At 32.5% G+C, this 21452-nt stretch overlaps 2 protein-coding genes across 2 annotated transcripts; both read right to left on the reverse strand.

Annotated features, from left to right (window-relative positions):
- Positions 1–1611: 1611 nt before the first annotated feature.
- Positions 1612–7669, reverse strand: LOC131642380 (coatomer subunit delta-like). The gene is made up of 12 exons (XM_058912640.1): positions 7535–7669; positions 7396–7454; positions 6431–6470; positions 5978–6201; positions 5382–5624; positions 4983–5157; positions 4500–4804; positions 2655–2853; positions 2414–2567; positions 2207–2269; positions 2008–2104; positions 1612–1892 (listed from the first exon to the last, which is right to left on the reverse strand). The coding sequence occupies exons 2-12, from the start codon at positions 7396–7398 to the stop codon at positions 1803–1805; spliced, it is 1593 nt and encodes a 530-aa protein (XP_058768623.1). The 5' UTR covers positions 7399–7454; positions 7535–7669; the 3' UTR covers positions 1612–1802.
- A 948-nt stretch (positions 7670–8617) lies between these two features.
- Positions 8618–12908, reverse strand: LOC131642392 (vesicle-associated membrane protein 727). Its single transcript, XM_058912647.1, has 6 exons — positions 12753–12908; positions 12325–12582; positions 12047–12242; positions 11844–11964; positions 9024–9086; positions 8618–8937 (listed from the first exon to the last, which is right to left on the reverse strand). The coding sequence occupies exons 2-6, from the start codon at positions 12512–12514 to the stop codon at positions 8794–8796; spliced, it is 714 nt and encodes a 237-aa protein (XP_058768630.1). The 5' UTR covers positions 12515–12582; positions 12753–12908; the 3' UTR covers positions 8618–8793.
- Positions 12909–21452: the final 8544 nt, after the last annotated feature.

The raw sequence follows: 21452 nt of genomic DNA on the forward strand, positions 1-21452 counted from the left end.
ACTGGTCTATGCAACCGAGTTATCTAGTTTAACCCGATTTAGTCATGTGGTTCGACCAGTGGCTCAGTGGTTCGACCAATAAACCAGTGACCCAATACCCTCACCGGTTTGATGTCCGGTTCGGTTTTTAAACACTGCTTCTTGGTCTTATACGTTGAATCAATTATCAATACTGTGAGAAATGTGTTAAACAACTTCATGAATTCATAATACGTCTAAAATATATTTCGAACAAGAAGAATGCTAGGAACACTCTATTCAACACCCTCTTTAACACTCACTCTTTTATTGGGTGAAACACATGTGGGTTCTACCACTTTATGTGAGACTCATTCCCAAAGGGACTCACATGTGTTTCACCAAATAAAAGAGTGAGTGTAGAATAGAGAATGTTCCTAGCACTTCTCGAACAAACTTTCCATCTTCACACACTATATACCTAGAAACATATTAATGCTCATCTAAGAGTTTCAACAACTATTGCATTTTCCTTCTTGTTTGTGTCGAACATTATGAACATGCTTAATATCTAAGACACTTTCGCGCCTTTTCCCTTTCATAGTTGCAAGTATATTTTTTAGGAAGAACCATGTTCATCGTCATCTCAACAATTTTCTTCACTTCAAAATCTAAACGAGTGGCAATCGGATGATCGACGAACTTGCGATCCAATTTGTGGTTATGTACATCGTAAATCATATTAAATGTCCAAATATTTTTTTGTCATGTGGTACCATGCAACTTAAAATCGCGTCCATATTTCCTTATTCCAACATCATCACATTTCAACTTCCGGATAAGGTCTTTATGCAGGCTACTTTCCCATTTTGTCGTATATATGTTTTCTATCAAAACTAGAATTAGGCCTCTCAAATATTATCCTAAAACATAATTTGGAAAATTTTGCAAGAACTTATTTAAACATATAATCACGTAACATAAACTCTTGTTTTCTTTCCCAAATCATCGTGTAAAACACCAGGCTGAGAATCTTCTTACACAACATCAAAAATTACAATCCAGTTATAAGGTTTCAGATGATACTTTCCGAACAACTTCCATAATAAATTAAAAAAAAAATAGGTTGTTATTCAATGATAATGAGTAACTCCATAAAATATAATAAATAAAATTTTATCATTACTATATCTTAATCTTGAAAATACCATAAGAAACAATCTGGATTGAATTTTCGTTATTTGTATTATTAAAAAAAAATCCTTTAACTATCCTTTCCTTCGTATCTCTTCCTCTGTTTTACCCAAAGTCTTCCAAGCTCATCTCCTCTAAACTCGAAAAGAGTCTCAAAGTTCATTTCAAACCTACACTAAAGCCTTCGTTCATCTCAAAGTTTTCTTAGAAAGTGTAATGAACCACAATTTGAACCTCCTTTAAGAATGGTGCCAACGTCCAACGTTTGACTAAGTGTTGAACTTTATCAAAAAGATTAAATTTAAATAACTTAAAGAATCCATTATGTTTATTTATTATGTAATAACGTAACCATTCAAATCAGCAGAACTTAAGTTGCCAAGTTCAATTATTTGAATATGCAGCAAAGAAAGCAAAATTTCTCTTATACAATTTTAGTTCGTTTCCAAAAATAAAGGATTAGGAGAAGAGCTTATACTTTTACATATTAGATTTAATATCTTTTTATTGAATGTGATATTTGAATAATATAATAATAAAAATAGAATTTTACATTTACTCTTTAAAAATAGAAGTATTTCCTATTTATGAAAGAGACGCAGATATAAAAGCAAAACTGCCATAGAAGTTCAAAGCCAAGATGTAACCACTCACACAACTTGGTAGTTTTCTGTTATCAACTGAGTTCTCTGTGCGTATTTGGGAGGATTACCACCCTTAACCGGTATGATATTCGTAACCTGCAAAGAGAAGAAAAAGAAAAAATTTAACCAAACCATTTTGACCATCGTTCCAAATTACTTTACATCCATTGCCCCTGATAAAACTTGAATACCAAATATAAAACATCCGAACCTTCAGGTCACTAAATGTATCGGTTGCCATAAAACGAACTGAAATGGGAAAGAATGCTGATGAATCAGCTTGTGGAACAACGAACTCCATTGACCCACTGCCAAATGTATTAAGATCAAACAAAACAAATCGAAAAAAATGTAAGGCTAGTAATATAGCATAAGTTATATCTTAAAAAATCATTCCTAATTTAGCATACCTGCGATTTGAATTATCAATCAGAAGGACAGACCACTCCAAAATGGAGTTCCTAGAGTCATACCTGCAAATCCAGTTTTATTAGGAAATTATTGAGCGTGCAAGAATGTAAAGTGAGAAATAAAATGATTTAGAGCGATGAATACAAGTAAAAATGATGGTTCTTCCTAACATCTGTTCAAAGGAAGAAAAACAACAAATTACACACCTCCATTCTCCATCAATCTGACTAACAGATGGTGCTTCTCGAAGAGGTGGGAGAGGTACTGAAACCACAACATTCCGTAGATCAAACATTGATGAAGCCTCATATTCAATGCTGACGTAAGTTTCATTTCCAGAAGAAGAGGGCCAACAATTGACTGCATTAGAAACATATAGAACACTGTCAATCCTTATTGCATGAAAACATAGTAGTTGACCTCAGTTAATGATATATATTAACTCACTTGTTAGTGGCACCATTGACTCATCGGTGCTTTGCATTCTCCACTTTAAAAGTCCAACACCTGCAGCATCACTGGCTTGACCAGTGGGGAAAGGCCTGTTGGGATCCTTTGGACCTAAAATATGTTCATTGGCAAATAGCTCTTTATTCATATTAGGGTGTGTCTTGAAAGAGATGGCTTGATTATCACCAGTTAGGACCTGCAAAAACAAGCCACAGTATGAAAGTAACAATACTTCAGTTGTCTTCCAAAGTGATATATGCATTCAAAAAGGGTATTGAGGAGGAGGGAGAACAGGAACACTTCAGAATGAAAGATTTAAGGAGCAAACATCTAGAGAAGCAAGACTTAGGTAATGTACAAAACGACTGAAAAATGTAGAGAGAGAAAAAAAAATTGATCGGACAGAAAAATATATCCTTTTGTACATTGAAAATTGTATTTCCATGTACAAACAACTCTTAATCTTTTATTCATGGGTAAAAAGTAATACCAAATTGGGAACCGAAATGATTGTTTCAGTAAAAAATCCTAAAATAAATCATATATGAAAAGCACCAGAATGCTCTGTGATTGACAAAAGAACTATCACTGTAATCACCTTACAAATTTACAATTATTTCAAATCTCATTATCCTCCTCTTCAATTTCTTTTCTTAGGCCTACTTGAGCAACCTTACCATATCGGCCCTTTTCCTTTACTTCTCATTCAGAACCCTCACCTAGTCCAAATAAGAATAAGGCTTGATTGTCGTAGTTGTTCTCCCTTCCAGGCCCATTCTTTTTCAGTACAAAATGTAGAAGAATCCGCAACTACATGACCTAATGGTTGTGCTAATATACCACCTGTTAGATGCGTGTACAGTAGGAGAAGTAACAAGGATAGTAGGGAGCCACTTTCAGTTACTAACTGAACTAACGATAGCTTTAACTGCCTTAGCTGTAGTTAGGCTAGGTTAGCTAGGGAAGTTAATAAAAGGAAGGAACAAAAGAGTCTGGGGAGACTGGTCTCTTGAATTGCCAGAAGGAGGAAAATCTCTTCGCTGCTCCAATAATTGAATACTGTCATTCATACATTCATTAATTAAAGAACACGCCTTTCTCGATTGAAAATACATGCCAGTACCATCATGTGTGCGAGAAGATTGATTGAATGGCTAAAGCACACAAAAAACAGCTCATCTTGAGCATAACACGGATGCCTAAAATAATCTAGCTAAAACTTTATAATTGACTTATTTAAACCTAGCATCTGCACACAGACTGAATTTTAAACATTATCAACAAGAAAATAGATAATTATTTATCAAACATATCAGTGCAAACTAAACCTCACGATAAGCATGAGAAGAGTGTGTACATACTTATATAGATTACATCTACACCGGAGTGAAAGAATTTGTTTCACATGACCTTTTTTCTCAAATGTAAGCAAGGAGATTGACAGAGTGGCTAAAGCATACAAAAACAGTTCATCTTGAGCATAACATCGATGCTTCAAAAATTCTAGCCAAAACTTTATAATTGACTTATTTAAACCTGGCAGCTTTGCAAACAGACTGATTTTTAAACATTACCAATAAGAAAAATACATAACTATTTATCCAACATATCAGTGCAAACTAAATCTCGCGTAAAGCGTGAGAAGAATGTAATACTCTATAGACAGCACCTAAATCAGCAAATGAATTCGTTTCACATGAACTTTTTTATAAATGATGATGCAATTAAATGAATTAAAACTTTTGCATGTAGGTAACTAATTTACGATTCAAAATAAATTCTTGGTTATGCAAACCAGCAGTCACAAGACATAAAGCTTAGGAGATAGTGATTATGCCATACCTGAACTTGAATATATCCATCATCTTGGTTAAGAATTTGGAGAGACAATGTGCCTTGAACATCAAAATTACTAACTCCGCCATCTCGTTTCAGTGTCACATTTAGTTTCTCCTCAACAGTTAAAGTGACAGGATCTGTAAGCGGCGGGGCAGCTGTTCGAGTCTGGCTAAGTCTTGGCTGAACATCTTCAACAATGACCTCACCTTCTGCTTTCAGTGATTCCAAAAACTGATTTGTCTTTTGAGATTTACCAAGCTTCATACCAAGACCCTTTGACGGAGCAGTGGCAGATGCAGTTGGACGGCCTAAGGGAGTGAATAGGAGAGTACATAAATGAAAAGCTTACTCTATTCAGATTTCAGATACATGTTAATTTGGATATAAAATAAAGCACTGCCTGGATACTGTAGGCTTCAATGCCATTCTAAATCGTTACATTTAAAAGCATTCTAGAATAATTTGGGAGAATCTATGAAAACCAACCTTTTGGCTTGGTAGAAAAGGGATCAACATCAGTAGTCAATCCAAAACCAGTACCGCTTCCAAAGCCAGATCCAGTGCTAGATATGCTAAAATCATTGGAGCTATTTTCAATTCTTCCAGATCCAATTGAGGTTAACGGACCAAAGCCTCCTTTATCACCTCTATTCTTTTCAATCTGAACAATAATATATTATGTTCAATAAAATCATGAGCAATCCCAGTCTTAAAAGCTAAAACATAAGAAATTACTCTCTCCGTCCTAAAATAACCAACTCAATTGAATATACTGACTTGAGAGTGATGCATTGTAAAGTAGTATACTGAATTGGGACAAATTTATTTTTCAAATAGATTTGGGACGGAGGGAGTAATAATAAATAGTAGTCCCTGCAATCATACCTTGCTTTTATCAATCTCACTTGCTTTTCGCTTCATAACATCCTTAGTTTCATTGATCTTGCTCTGCATAACCAGCTTGTGCAGCTTCTCTTCCTGACTTTCCATCTCACAGTATTGTTTAACTTGTGCAACGGTCACATTCTCCTTGTGCCCAAGAGAGATGACTTCATCAAACGCAAAAATCAGCTCGAAGGCATGTTTGCAGATGCCCTCTTCATCAAGGGAATAAGAATATTCAGGGACCTATCAATATTAAGTGATGAATCTAAGAAATAATTTGATCCAAGGGCTTTACAACTGATTAAAAAAAGTGATACACCTCCCACAAAAAATCCATTTCATCAATCCTAAACCTACCTATGACATTCAATGTACTAAACACCATGTTTAGATGAAGAAGTGGAACTTATGCATCTCATAACTGTACCATCAAAATCCCATGAAAACACTAATATGACAGAAAATTGAGAAGACATGGCACAAAAATTCTAGATTCAGGTCAGCAAGTCATACCAAGTTAATGACAAAACTAATTATGCTCCTAACAAGATTAGAATACCAATCAATTGAAAATAACTGGATTAGAGAAAAAGTACAAGTTTGGAGAGAAGTCTCAGAGTATCCAAATCTTCCAGTATGTTGCTCTGTTTGTTTGTTACAAGAAGCAGGTATAGAGCTTCTATTGGCTGGTAAACATAGCGCACGTTCTCAGTCTCAAAATATGTGTGTTGTTTCCCGGTGCCGATTAACTTGGGAAATGCTGCTAGAAGTCCCTCAATTCTTATACGAGACATATCCACAAACTGTCTAGAAACTAGCACTGTAAACAAAAAGCAAAAGGTTTATTGGCATATGGGTATGGGTGTTGAATCCATAAGTATTTAGGCAACATCAAATAAAACATCAATTCAGGACTAAGATGTTTTTTATAAACTAAAAGAAAAAAGTTATCCTGAATAGAAAGTGAGTTAGACATAAACTACCGGTGTTAATTGTTCTAAAATTAAGTATAAAAACCACAGGTGAGTCATGGGCTGAAAGGAACTCACCTTTACCAGATTTACCGACAATGGATGCAGCAAGAACAACCTGTAAAACAAAAAACAATTGAAGAAAAAAACAACTAATGGTGGTACAAAGAGAAAATCAGGAGCATATAGGAAACTTATATTTTTCCTAATCCAAGAATGCTTGTTTTCCTAGTGTACTAAACAACACGAGCTTATGGCCCTTGTACAAACCCTGCCCCACCCTAATCAAACTGACCAGCAATGTATTCAGGATGAAATCAAACATTAAAAATTACACAATGTTCGATGGCGGATAGCCAAAATCCCTCCATTCTATGGTGGAAAAACTAGCAATATCGGCCGATATTTACCATTGCAGTGAACCCAAAAACTGTCATATATATCCGCCATAGTACCGCCATGGCGTATATTTGATAACACTGAAATCACATAACTAAATTCGAGGTAAAAGAAAATCAAACATTAACAACATAAGCTTGCACCTAATGAAACAAAATCATCAGTAATCTTGAAGAAAAATCAAGCTAGAACCTTATGAAGATAAAGTTTATCTAACACAAGATTTCAATTTTAAAACAGGGCAGCATACTCTGAAGCACCACGACACCTCTGAAAATAGATGTGTCAGTGTCCGTGTCCATGTCGGATACCGACAGCAACACAATACCGACAGTTGTGATTACATTCAATTGATTCATTTCTTTTAAATTATTACCAGTGGTGTCAGCGTGTAAGTGTCAGTGTCTTGTCCAATGTCCGTGATTCATAGGCAGCATATAAGTTAGGACATTTCCACCAGATCATGAATTATAACTCTATACATACACATAACAAAATTGGAGTAGCTACTTACTACAGTATCAAAATTATTACATAAATATGAATACAAGACATGAATAAACAATAAATACTGAAATCAAGAGGGATAAAATGAACAATGAATGTGAAATGGTTCCTGAAATATCAAACCAACGGTGAGTTACCATTTTGTTCAATTAATGATTGAAATGAGGAGAATGCGTGTTCTAGTGTTGAATTGAATCTGCCAAAAATCAATCGCGCTGTTAGTTACGAGATTGCATTGCTAAGAATCAGAAAAAGAGAGAGACAAAGAGAGCTTACGAATGCAGGATCTAAGATTTGGAAAGGGGATCTGATCTGAATCGCAGAGGAGTGGAAAGAAGATCAGAGAGAGAGAGAGATGAGTTAGCGTCAGCGAGAAGAAAAGAGAAGGAGGATATGAAAATTAAATTTTTTTCCAAATCTCTTTTTATATACACGTTATTTTAGTTTTAAATTAACAGTATGACAGTAGAAAGTTAAATATAGAAAATTATTTTTGAGACATATGTCCACTATTGTTTGATTTAAGTAAAAAAATAATTAAAATAAAAAGTAATTTTCGTTGTTGAAAATTGAAAATTAGTCAAAAATATGATATAATTGATAATCTTCAACAATAATTTATTTGTCTCTAAGCAAATGTATGGAGAAAAAAATTATGTTCATTGATCATGAATTCTTTAACTATGCTAAAAAATGTAAATTAAGTGTATGGGGATGTTTTTAGGAAATGCATAAACAATAAACTAAAGATAAAACGTGAAAAATAACTTAGTTGATTGAATTGATGTATGAAATTGAAAGAATTACAAAATATTGATATTTGCAAATGAAATTGCAGATTCTAAACAAATCACAATTATCTTGTATCTTTCTTACGTCGTAAGTTAGATTGAGTGAACTGTTTATAATTTTGGTGAGGCTAAGAGTATGTATATATCTACTAGTAAATCTGTTAAGGCTAAGAGAATATAGGCTGTATATAAGTGATTGAGAAACCATACCATAGAACGTCAAAAAATTATTGATAGAAGAAAAAAAAACTCTTTAAAAATCATCAATAAAAGTAACAGTACCTATACCTCAAAATAGAATTAACACAACTTAGATCCCACACATAGGAATGAACAAGATCAAATGAAGAATTTCCCTGACAAAAAACTTGACTTGGCAAGATAGAACAAACATGTTTGTTTATCTGACAAAACACAAGAAAGCCCGAGAAGTTTGACCAGTACTCTCGTCTAGAATACAAAAACAATTGACACTAAAGATAACAGAGCAATCAAAGTTATGTGGATTGACTAACTAGATATAAATTCAAAAGGAGAACTAGAAACAAAAAAGAATAGAAGTCAAAGGTAATCTGGGAAAATGTTGTGGCTAGATTGTGACCTTAGTTTTAGAACCATAAACAATCTTAATTACAGTCAATAAGAACCATAAATTTCATGCATCAAATTCAATGTACAGGTGGAATATATCTTTCTCTACATCCCTTATGTGCCAAGTACAGAATTCAATTTCTTATAACCCAATCAACATTTGAAACCCCCACAAGCAATAACCCATAATATTATAACTAAGATAAAGATTCCTCCTCCAACCATCAGCTTCATTTGGAGATTCTGTAGCCACATCTTCCTTCTCAACTGCCTGCCCTGCCTCTGGAAGCTGTCAGCCTAAATTTTAATGCAAAATAAATGAAATTACATTAGGAGATTGTTTCAGAGTTCAGACATGTTTGGATTTGGATGATAATTAATACCTGGAACTGCAAGTTTTCAGTTTTATCCACCAGAAGTTCAATCTTCTCTCCACGATCCAAAACCTTTAAAACAGTGAGTGCAAAATGATATTTTTAGAGTGTTCAGAAACATAGAGTTTAGAAAGAAGAAAATTGTAAAAAAAGTTTAAATGGCTTATTCTGAATCCCAATTTGATGAAACTGATATATAAATCGTATATACATTTGATTTTATTCATTACAAGGCAGCAAACATTGCCTTGATAACCATCCAGCATAAAAATAAAGTATATCCCAATTTAAGTATCCAACTGGACTCGGACCCTCTTCTGTATCCCAATTTAACCCAGCCTTCTTACTAAGGGAGTAAGCGTCCTATCTGTTTGTGTAATTGTCACAATTACTAAACTTATTCTTATACGCTGTTATATTTTATGGGTAATCAAAAGGAAAATTATTGAATTGCAAACTTTGAAATACAAGCTATGAAATCAAAGCATCAAACCCAAGCAAAACCTTATAAGGAATTTTTTTTCAGGTACACCATCAGTGTAAAAGTTTTTTTTACACAATCAATCATAATCGCCTGATCATTAAACACATTATCATAACTACTTCTAAAGTCATATATACCAGTGATTGTGATTTATTGACAATGTAAAACTTTTTACACTAACAGTGTAGTCTACAAATTAAACTCATCTTATAAAGCCATGGCCTAAAAGGGACATTTGCACTTAATATGGTTCCGGAATTTATCTTGTTAAATATGAGAAGGCCCTGTTACAAAGGTAAAAACAATTTCAAACCTAGCCAGAGGACTTTCATCATGGCTTGTTTCTTTCCTACATAACAAAATTTGTGTTGATCCAGTTAGATGATAGGATCTAAATACTACTAAGTATGCCTCAATCAAAAGATGAGATGAAAGCAACATTTCTTGTATTAGCCATGTAAATTTTACTAGCTAGATCAGTATAATATATGATGCATGTAATGAAGTATTTGTTGGAAATTCCGCCTTCATTGCAGTCTGCCCTAGTCCACCTAAATTGCGGCATTTGGCTTGCCTTCATTGCAGCCTCCAATACCTACACTATGTTGGGTTTGAAGGGGTGAATATAGTCCTACATTGCCTAGAGATATGGTATGTGGTGTGTTTATAAGTGAGATCAATCATCACCTTACAAGCCGGTTTTGTAAGGTTGAGTTAGACCCAACCATAACTCTAAAGAGTACTAGTATTATTCATAGTTTTCATCACTAGAAAATTTTCAAAATTAATTGGCTCCAATTAACAAAGGTTCCATGTCTTTTACAAATGTGTGCAGAAAACCTAACATTCATAGTGGTTCGGCACTTTTGCCTATAAATTTTCTTGGCTTCTCATTACTTCTAACTGTTAGAATACCCTCAATCTAAACTATTACCCTTACCCAGGGTTCTGTACATACTCACACATACCCAAATCATTTACAGGTATACTGCCATCTTTACCCTTATCCAGGGTTATGCATTCATTCTTAATCCTATGTAGTGTTGTATGTGCACTCATCAGCCCTAATATTCTTATCTCTACGACATTGAACAAGAAGTGAAGAATGCTTACTGCCATCTTAATATACTCAATTGTTTATTCGCTGAGATTAAAAAATCATTGTAAATAGCAAGAAAATGAAAATCAGCAATAAAAAGTGAAGCAATGCCATTGCCACATCAATTGACCTAAAGAAATCTGTTAGGCTGTTAATTCAGAAGCATGTGACCCAACACAATTGTAAATGTGCGCTGTGTGCATGTGTGTTGGGAGGAAGAGTTTTTAAAAAAGATCAAACAAGAAAAGAACACAGTAAGGCTAGCAAAGCTATGTGAATATAGGGGATATTAAAACCTTAACAATAGCCAGTAGCCAGTAGCAAAACACCATGAAAAGAAGGGAAGAAAAGAACATGAAGAAAAAAAACATAAGGTAGCACCTTAATCAATATTTAAATGGACTAAGTTAGAGGCTAAATATTTCACATGGTTGGGTGGTTACTTGTCAATTGAATAACTGTTTACCTCGCTTGGTGAATGTCAGATGTGTCATTTTCAAAGGTTTTGACTTTTGACAACAGAAAGATGCTAAAATATAATGGTAGTGACCAGTGGGTGTTATACACATAACCCTTTGGGCAGAATAAAAAAGTATAGTATCCAAGTCGAGCTCTCATGCTGTTGTCGCTTCATGAGTCCCACCAGGTAAGAAAAACACAACAAACATCAAAGTATTTTTCACACTGGGTGTCTGTTTGGATCAACTAATTCGATTCTACCAACCAGCATAAGAATGGAAGAGCTAATAGAAACAGCTTATGACATTGTCCCTGAGCTAATTCAACTTATTTTCATAAACTATTTAGGATAGCTTATGAAAACAACTAAAAGCTTATAAGAAAATCCCTTGACTATATTTTATCTTTTGTTATAGGAATAGCTAATATGTAAGCATTTATGCTATAAGTGCTTAATTAAGTTTTTTCATCCAAACATAGCCTAGGTGGAATAGATTACAGGGATCGAATGATGTCATTGCCTATCAAAAATAAAATCTTCAGAAAGGCCATACAGGTCTAAATACTTTATTTACAAGCACCATCATAATGAAGCAAAATTAAATTCCACAAGTATGAAATAGAACAGCAATACTAATATCATCCTCCCTTATATATGAATATGATTTACAGGCCTAAACAGGAAAGAGAACAGTACAGTAGGACCAGAGACGAACTATTTAGTATTTACACCAAGTAAACCAAAAGTGTGTGTGTGTGTGTGAGATTAGGTTTAGTAATCACATACCTTCTCAATGTTATCCATCATTACTCCCTTGACCTCAGTTATTTGAGCCTTCAATTTTGACAGTTTACTCATTTCTTCGGGATGTGTCAAACAATACTGCATATGCCCTTTAAGACTTGGCCTGTGCAAAACATCAAAATACTATAAAAACAAACGACTAAAAAGTGAACAAAAACTTACAAAGGGATCAAGCATAAACCAACCCAAATTCTCTGTCAAGATTATACGCAATGCTAAACCTATCTTCAAACAAATCATCGTCATCATCATCAGCAAGTGGATGGTCACTTCCATTCGTGATACTAGAGCCATAACGCTTTTTAAAATCATCCTTCACCCGTTCCAGAAACACAAAAGGAACAGTCCTTCCCATCGATTCATCAGCAACAACAAGGAAAACTGCACATCATACAAACATTACCCCATGTAATTATGTAACAGCCAAAACAGAAAATAATACATAAAAAGAGTAAATACTAACCGAATCCATTGTCTAAGAGGAAGTTAAAGGTGTGACCATCACATGAATACGTGTATTTGGTGCTATTTGAAGGAAGCTTGTTCAAACACTGAACAGCAATGGTACTGAAATTCCCTGTATACTGAGTATGCTCTGCTAAAACAACAGTTCCTTTGGCAACAAAGCTATAAATCAAACCCCTTTGACTCATCTCCAATTTCCACAAAAAAACTACACAGCCAGAAGATACAATACAATCACCACAACAACCTAATCAAGCTGCAAATAACAAAATCAATCAGAAAATTCCACCAAAAAAGTCAAATTATAACAATCAAGAACCCTAATTGAAGTCAGAAACTAAACCTAAAACAAATGAGGTTTACGAATTAGGTTAAATTGGATTGTTAAAGTGAAATTAAGGAAAGAGAAGAAGAAGAATGAAGAACCTGAAGTGGAACGAGATCGAGAATCGGAGGGTTGATTCGTTGCGAAAGATGAATTTGATCGAAGAAGAAGAAGAAGAAGAAGAAGAAGAAGAAGATGGTATTAATAACGATAGCGTTTTTCAGTTTGATCAGTTACGTGAAGGTACGTGGTAGAAAAGGTTTGTGAAATTATTGATTAATTAACACTTAAGTAACCAATAAACCCAAACTGATTTTTAAGTATAGTTACTTACTATAAAAAGATTTAAAAATTAAAACTAGACAGTTTGAAATTTAAAAATATTCAATTTTATATTTTTATTATGTCTAAGAGAAAAAAGAGATATGCATTTACTGTGTTATATATATATATATATATATATATATATATATATATATATATATATATATATATATATATATGTATATATATATATATATATATGTATATATATATATATATATATATATATATGTATATATATATATATATATATATGTATATATATATATATATATATATATATATATATATATATATATATATATATATATATATATATATATATATATATATATATATATATGGCATATCATATAAGAATGTCTTCTTTATATGAGAATGTGAGAATGAATCTGAACCATTGAATTTTAAAATAAATGGTGGAGATTATCTGTGAATCTTTTTTTTATGTCTCTTCAATCTTTTATTTTAATGATGGAGGAGAGAGAAAAAAATCTTCACACATAATCTATATCATTTATTTTAAAATTCAATGGTTCAGATTCATTCTCACATTCTCATATAAAGAAGGCATTCTCTCTCTCTCTCTCTATATATATATATATATATATATATATATATATATATATATATATATATATATATATATATATATATATATATATATATATATATATATATATATATATATATATATATATATATTATTTTAATTTAAAATTTTAATCCTTAATTTTTTTTTATAAATAATCCTATCTTTGAACTTGAAAATTAGATTTTTTTTATTATCTGAATTAATATCACTCAAAAAATGAATATAAGAGAAAACTCATAAGAAGAAAAAAAATGGATTAATAATTTTTTTTAGAAGTGTTGAATTTGCGAATTTATTAGTATAATTTAAAGAAATCTATAAAGAATAAATAGCTTTATATTGTTTTTATACAAAAGTTGAAATTGGTTAGATAATTTGCACAATAATTTATATCATGGAAAATACAAATCGTTGTTGTGTAGGGGTATGGTAATTAGGAAAATGTTTATCACCTTCTTATTGATTATGAGTGTTTTGGGAAGACGTGAAATGAAATTCGAAGGGTGAGATTTTCTTGTGCCTTACTTTATCACATTTTGACTCTTGCTCGTTAATTTTGTGACATTGTTGGAGGAGCAAAAAGATGACCGATAGTATACATGTTTCTCACCTCAATCCCTTTTTACTACATGCAAAACACTTGGATTCCTCAAGAAAATTGTGACACGATTGATCGTGTGACTTGAAATTTTATTTGGAAGGGCAATTCCACCACAGGTATTCATTTGGTCGATTGTAAAAAAAATTGCATGTTCGAGAAAGTTTGGTGGCCTAAAGTTCGATCAACTAGAAATGTCAAAATGAACCTCCTACGTAAGTAGGTTTGGAATATGCTTCAAAATACGAATAAACCTTGGGTGTCTCCTATCTCATAAGTATTTGTCTGGTTCCCGTTTACTCCCTTTTTCTGCCACTACAAGTACCTCCACTTGGAATTCTATTGTTAGAGCAAAATATATGCTAAAAGATAGATATAATTGGAGGCATGGGCCAAGCTCATATTCCTTCTAGTATAGCCATTGGACTTTTCTTGGCCTCTTGGTTGCTCTTGTTGACTATGTGCATATCCATTACTTTATCATATCATCACTGAACTCATCATCAAAAATATCACCTTCAACCCTAATATAGAAGATATTTTTATTTGGTCTGATCATATAAGTGACACTTACACTACTAAGAGTAGTTACTCTTAAATACTTCGCAACAAAGAAGATTTACATGACCCTAACACGGAAACTCAAATCTGGCATTGGATCTGAAAATTATTCCTGGCTTGCCTTGCTTGTGATCGCAACATGGTCGCATCGCCTCTGTGTTCTAGATTTGTCCTACAAGATGAATCTTTCCTTCATTGTGTTAGTGATTGTAGAAATCCTAGAAATCTTTATTTGTACTTTGGTTTTATTTGTCCAGAATTTTTCGTGACTTGGGATAAAAATGTTTGGATAAAAAATGAGATTAATGATACTGTCATAAATTCTTTATTGCAAGAATTTGGTGGGCTTTGAGAAGTTGTAACTCCATGTGTATATCCCGTGAAACTATTCCCTTGTATCAACTTTCATTGGCTGCCCAGTTCATGGTGAACAGTAAAACTCAAACATAGCAAACAAATAACTATTTCATCGAGTGGAATTCCCACAACTTCTCATGTATTATAATGTTGATGGAAGTTATAATGACACATTAAACTCGTACTGATTTTTGTGGTACCTTTTGTACCTACTCTTGGACTTGAAAATGTGTCTTCTCTAAGTTCATATCAAACTCTTCAAATATTCTACAGGTAGATCTTTAGATCATTCACATTGAATTAAAATATCTAAAAAATCACAATGAATTAAAATATCTACAATAATATGTCATTTTCAATTCAACTAGTAAGAGACTCGTGTTGTCACATGGGTACATGTTTATTTGATGTAGTATATTTTGAATGATATGAAAGTCAATGTTAAATGTCATTATGAACAATTTTATTAATTATTATGTAAATTAATTAGACATGAAAAAAATATAAACTTTGATAGAATATTTATTTATTATGTAAATTAATTAGACATGAAAAAAATATAAATTTTGATAGAATATTTACTTCATAATATTATAAGAAATGTAAGTGCAAAATTTAAAATATAAATGAAAAATATAAAATTATTTACTTAATTGTAAGTTGAACGATAATCATATAGATTTAATTGTATTTGAAAATAGTAATTTTGTCTTTAAATAAAGGTAATAATTTGATGGTGACCGTAACATAAAAAGTTAGTTGTGTGAATGATTATAAACTAATATTCAATGAGATAAAATACAATTCTAAAAGCACTTCTATCATTAGAAACATTTGAATTTTATTATAACCACTTCTATGGGCACACACATAATTGATAGTGATATGCTAACACAGTAAAACTTTATACACTTGTAGTGCTTGAAAATTAAACTCTAGTAGTGCTTGAAAATCATACTGTTCTTATTTTAAAGTAATATATATGTATGCTTTTTTACTTGAATCCAACTGGTAGTGTCTTGTGTTATTTCAGGAAGTATTTCAATTACATTCGTAAAATAAAGGAAAAATTATTTAAATATTATATATAAATAATTGAAAATAAATTTAAATATGATTAATAAATTTAATAACATTTTAGATCTCATATATAAAAAAAATTATGAAATATTGATGCTCTCTATAAAATTGAGAAGAAAAATGAAAAGATTCAAAAATTAAGAAAAGTGAAAATAGAGAATACAAATAGTTAAATCCTGTATAATTTGAATAGATGATCAAAACTTTATTATTTTAAAAGTAAGAGCTAAAAATATATTTCAACATAATTAATATAAATGTATATAATCACATCTCTTTTTAATTGATTTAAAAATAAAAACAGAGGGAAGGTTGACACAAGGAAGAAAAAGAAAGCTGGAAATTAAAATGATTTTAAATAAATCAGACAATGAAATGAGAACACGTGGCAGTAGAGAAGCGGAAAAGGTGAAATATTGTATTATTTATCAAAGGCTTTATGGATAGTTTGTAATGAAAATGTGGTTTAATTAATAGGTTACGAAATTGTCCTTTTTGTAGTGTAATTTTTTTTTAGATGAAAGGGTAAATTAGGTAGATTGGTCAATTGAATAATAATAGGTATATAGTAGATTCAAATATGACTCTTCTACAAAATAATAAGATAATATAGTGTATATACTCTAAAATAATTTTTCATTCGACGGCAGTGTAAATTATTTTTCCCTTAAATTCTATACATGAAGCTTAAATAATAATTACAATAGTAACAAGGTTTTTTTGTAAATGAGTAGATCTAATGCAAGTGTTTAGCGTCTAAATGAAGGTATTAGCTCTGAAATTTTTTTTTTCCTATCATTAAAGTAGATATATGTAGAGTTCTATTTGCTTAATTATTTTTTTGTGTTAATTGTTTGCAAAAGCATGTTTAAGGACAAAAAAAAAAAAAAAAAACTAAAATCCAAGAACAACAACTGCCACATACATAGGAAAGTGATAGAACCGTAGGTACTACAATAAATATCCTAAAATCCAAGTCAATGTAAGTATGAAGAGTAGAGTTAAAACACAAGGCAGTGAGGGACACTGTTATTATTACTTACAATTACTACTTAATGGACTTCAAACTTTTTTTTTTTTTTTGATAATAATGGGAGTTAACATGTCACTAAATTGAATTTATAAGTATTTTTAAAAAATTGTGAAATTTAATTCTTTAAAACTGTAAAAGTGTACAAATTACTTTTTTAACATTTAAAAAAAAAAAATAGATACTTTAACAGGTATCATTCAATAAAGCACAACTCAAAAGTGTAGATTATTCAAAGAAAGAATTAATACTAGTAACTTGATAGAAGTTGCGACAACGGGACACAAGTACACATGGAGAGGTCCCTTGCTTCATAGAAGAGGGAGGGTGTGTGAAAAACTTGACAGAGCTTTATTTATGTAACGAAGATTGGAGAATTCAATTCTCGAATGTGCATGTTAAAGTTCTAAGGCATGTTGAATTTTCGGATCATCATCCTATTCTAGTGTCTTTAAAGGATAACACTAGAAATGAATTTGACAAGACATTCAGATTTGAATGTGCTTGAGTTTTAGAAGATAAATACGAGGAAATGTTCAAAAGTGCTTGGGTTGATAGTAGCAACTTGTGCCAAATCTTAACAGAGTTAAAGATAATACGACTGATTGGAATATGCATACGGTAAGGAGTATCTATGGAAAGAAAAATCAACTCATGAGAAGATTGAGTGGTATTCAAAGAGTGATGCAAAGTGGTAGAGGGCATTGTGAGATGAATAATTTGGAAATCAAAATTCAGAATGAACTAACTAAGACCTTGCATCAGGAAGAATTAGCGTGGTAACAAAGATCAAAATTCAAGTGGCTAGCAGATGATGATAGGAATACTCGGTTCTACCATGTTAAGGTCGTGCAAAGAAGAAGGAAAGTTATTAACATGATTACGGATATTTATGGGGAGTGGATAGATGATCATGTGATGATTGAAAAAATGTTTAAGGATACCAGAACCTATTTACAACAAATGTTTAGACAAATAATTGAAGGCATACTAGATTGAGATTCTCCAAACTATAAGGAAGACTTTATCAGCAACTTAATGAGGCCTTAAAAGATGATAGATTAAAAAGGCAATGTATGAGGTTAACCATACTAGTTTATGTTTGATTCTTAAATTTCAGTCTCCTCGTATAGTAAGTCATTTTAGGTTTATTTCACTTTGTAGTTCTTTATACAAAGTCATTAGTAAAATTATAGTTAATAGATTGAAGATGGAGACGAATAGTATTGTATCCCCTTTTTAAATAGGTTTTATATCATCTGGGAGTATTCATGAAAATATTGTAGTGGCTCAGGACATGATTAATAGCATAAATAAAATGAAGGGTAAGAAAAGTTGTTTTGCTATCAAAGTTGACATAGCTAAAGTTTATGACATGATGAACTATAACTTTGTCAATTATGTGCTGGAGAAGATAGGTTTTCCTGATAATATTAGACATATTATTATGGAGTATATTTCTTCTATCAAGATGAGTGTAGTTTGGAATGGTAAGAAATGAGATTATTTTGAATCTAAAAAGGGTCTTAGACAGGGTGACCCTATCTCCCCCTATTTGTTTGTGTTATGTATGGACAAGTTGTCCCACATGATTAGTGACCGAGTAGAAGGAGATAGATGGAAGGGTATTAAGGTTGGAAAAAATGCCTATGATTTCTCATTTCATGCTTGCAAATGACCTTTTGTTATTTGGTAGATCCTCAAAAACATGTATCAGAAGTATTATGGAGGTTCTTCATAATTTTTGTGCGATTTTAGGACAAAAAGTTAGCTATGATAAATCTAGCATCTTGTTTTCATCAAACGCTGATAAACTTCTTAGGAGAAAGATTATGCAGATTTTAGGAATGAAAGAGACAAAAGAATTAGGGACTTACCTTAGGATTCCTATTACGGGAAGATGTCCTAAGGTAAAGAACTACCAATTCCTCATTAACCAGGTTCAAGCTAAGTTGATGAATTGGAAAAGTAAGCAACTGTCTCTAACAGGGAGAATAACATTAGCTAAATCAGTATTGGAGGCAATTCCAACTTACTCTATTATAACTAACATGATCCCAAAACATGTTTGAAGGAGATTCATAAAACTCAGAGGAACTTTATTTAGGAAGATATTGATGGTGAGAAGCATTTACACACAGTGAGATGGGAAGATATGACAAAGCCAAAGAAGCATGGAAGACTAGGTCTGAGGAAACTTACAACTATGAATAAGGCTTGTATTGCTAAGGTTGGTTGGAAGGTGAGGAGTAGAGATGAGTCTAGGTGGTGCAGAGTCATTAGAGGAAAATATGATAGAGATAATTTTGTAACATGTGAGGTAGAAGAAAAACCATATGACTCGAGCCTTTGGAAGAATATAGTCAAAGACTAGAATTTTTTTGAGAATACGACATTTCAGACAGTGGGGAATGGGACAAAAATTAGGGTGTGGCATGATTGTTGGTTTACGCCTGGAATTGTCCTTAAAGATTTCATGCTAGCTGATATGATTGATTAATATAATGTAACTGTTGCAGGTATCATAGCATCAAGAGAAGATTGGAATGGGAGCCTTCATAGGGGTCTGTTTGAGCAAGATAATCTTGACAGATTTGTTGCAATTCTTCCTCCAAAATTCGATATGGAGAAGATACTTGCACTTGGGCTGGATCCAATAACGGAGAATTCACAATTTCATCGACTTTCAACAAACTGAGTTGATGCATTAACACAAGTGATGATGACAGATGGAGCCTTATTTAGAGAATTAAAGTTCCAAGAAGAATAAGTATTTATTTGGATGGTGCATCAAAATGGAATCAAGACTTAGAAATTGCTCCATCGGAGAAGAATTTGTGATCCTCACTGTATCGAATTCACAGACCTAGAGGAAACTACTTTTCATGTTTTAAGAGCCTCTAGAATGATTAAATGTGCTTGGAGGAGATTGGTTCACAATAACAATTTGAGGGATTTTTGTAAATAAAATTTGCAGGACTGGTTACACAATAACACGACCAAGAACTTAAGTAACACGGGGAATCAAGACAATTGACAATCAATTAGGGCAACAACTTATCATGCATTTTGGCAATGGAGAAATCAACGGATGTACACGATAGACAACATTATGCAGCATAATCTTGCTGAAGTGATTCTAATGTAGGTGCTACAATATAATATAAGCACAACTATTTAGAATAGGGTTACAATGCATCAGCGAATTTCAACTCAGATGCGGTGGAAATCCACATGATGAGGACAAAATCACTCTTAATACTAATGGAGCGAATTTCAACTCAGATCCGGTGGAAATCCACATGATGAGAACAGGATCACTCTCAATACTAATGGAGCAGTACACATGTCAGGAAGTGAATAAGTGTGTGGATGGATTTGCTAAACTAGGAGTCAATCTTAACCCTGAATTAGTTAGTTATGAGTATTGCCCACGGGAGGAGTATGACAGTTTGCTAGCGGATTCGTCTGAATCCACCTCCTCAAGGAAGATTTTTGGATAATTCGACCCTCCTTATTTAAAAAAATAAGGGTTAATACCTATTTTGTCCCCTGCCATATGGGGTGTATTTGAAAAACCTACTGCAAAAAAAAGTTGTAATTATTACCTTAACAAATTTTAAAAGTTTCAATTTGTACCTTTAGTCAACCACATCATCCAAAATGCTGATTTGGCAGATTTTTTTTAAAATTTTTAATGAGTTGTTATTCCACCTCATTTAATCAACATAGGTATTGACCTTATTACCCTTACCTCTTACACCATTAAAACACAGATTTTTGTCCCTGCCACACCAAATATCTCTTTCTCTCTGTTTTCACAAACAATCTGCATCAAAACTCTGCAGACAAAAAACGTTACTACACCAACACAGCTTCACCTCACCTTCTTCTTATTAGAGAAGCAATTGAAACCCCTCATCACCTTCAAACTCATTCAACAACAAGCAATTTTGAACTCGCAGATAAAACCTTCAACCACCTCAAAAACTCTAAAACCTCTTTAATCTTCACGTTTCCCTCTGCCCAGAAATCACCCTCATCTTTACACAACACTCAAACCTCCCTCAACAAACCTTTCACACACCTGCCTCATCAAAGCACATAGCAAACACCGCCGCCATCTTCAACGAACCGACACAGCTCACCATAATCATACACATAACCTTCACTCAATAATTTTGGTACCTGCAAAAAAAAATCTCAAAATCTTAGATCCCAAAACCTTTATATATCATAATCAACACTCACCATTT

The sequence above is a fragment of the Vicia villosa genome, linkage group LG1 (assembly GCF_029867415.1).
Source record: "Vicia villosa cultivar HV-30 ecotype Madison, WI linkage group LG1, Vvil1.0, whole genome shotgun sequence".
Taxonomy (NCBI): domain Eukaryota; kingdom Viridiplantae; phylum Streptophyta; class Magnoliopsida; order Fabales; family Fabaceae; genus Vicia; species Vicia villosa.

What these genes read in the sequence shown, in the direction of transcription:
- LOC131642392 (XM_058912647.1), bottom strand. Translation starts at nt 12,514, where the DNA reads ATGAGTCAAAGGGGTTTGATTTATAGCTTTGTTGCCAAAGGAACTGTT. An exon ending in TGATGGATAACATTGAGAAG is followed by an intron (nt 9,087 to 11,843) that starts GTATGTGATTAC and finishes ACTGTTTTAAAG; the next exon opens with GTTTTGGATCGTGGAGAGAA. An exon ending in CTGAAAACTTGCAGTTCCAG is followed by an intron (nt 8,938 to 9,023) that starts GTATTAATTATC and finishes ATTAAAATTTAG; the next exon opens with GCTGACAGCTTCCAGAGGCA.
- LOC131642380 (XM_058912640.1), bottom strand. An exon ending in CTTTTCTACCAAGCCAAAAG is followed by an intron (nt 4,805 to 4,982) that starts GTTGGTTTTCAT and finishes TCACTCCCTTAG; the next exon opens with GCCGTCCAACTGCATCTGCC. An exon ending in CAGATTGATGGAGAATGGAG is followed by an intron (nt 2,270 to 2,413) that starts GTGTGTAATTTG and finishes CTGGATTTGCAG; the next exon opens with GTATGACTCTAGGAACTCCA.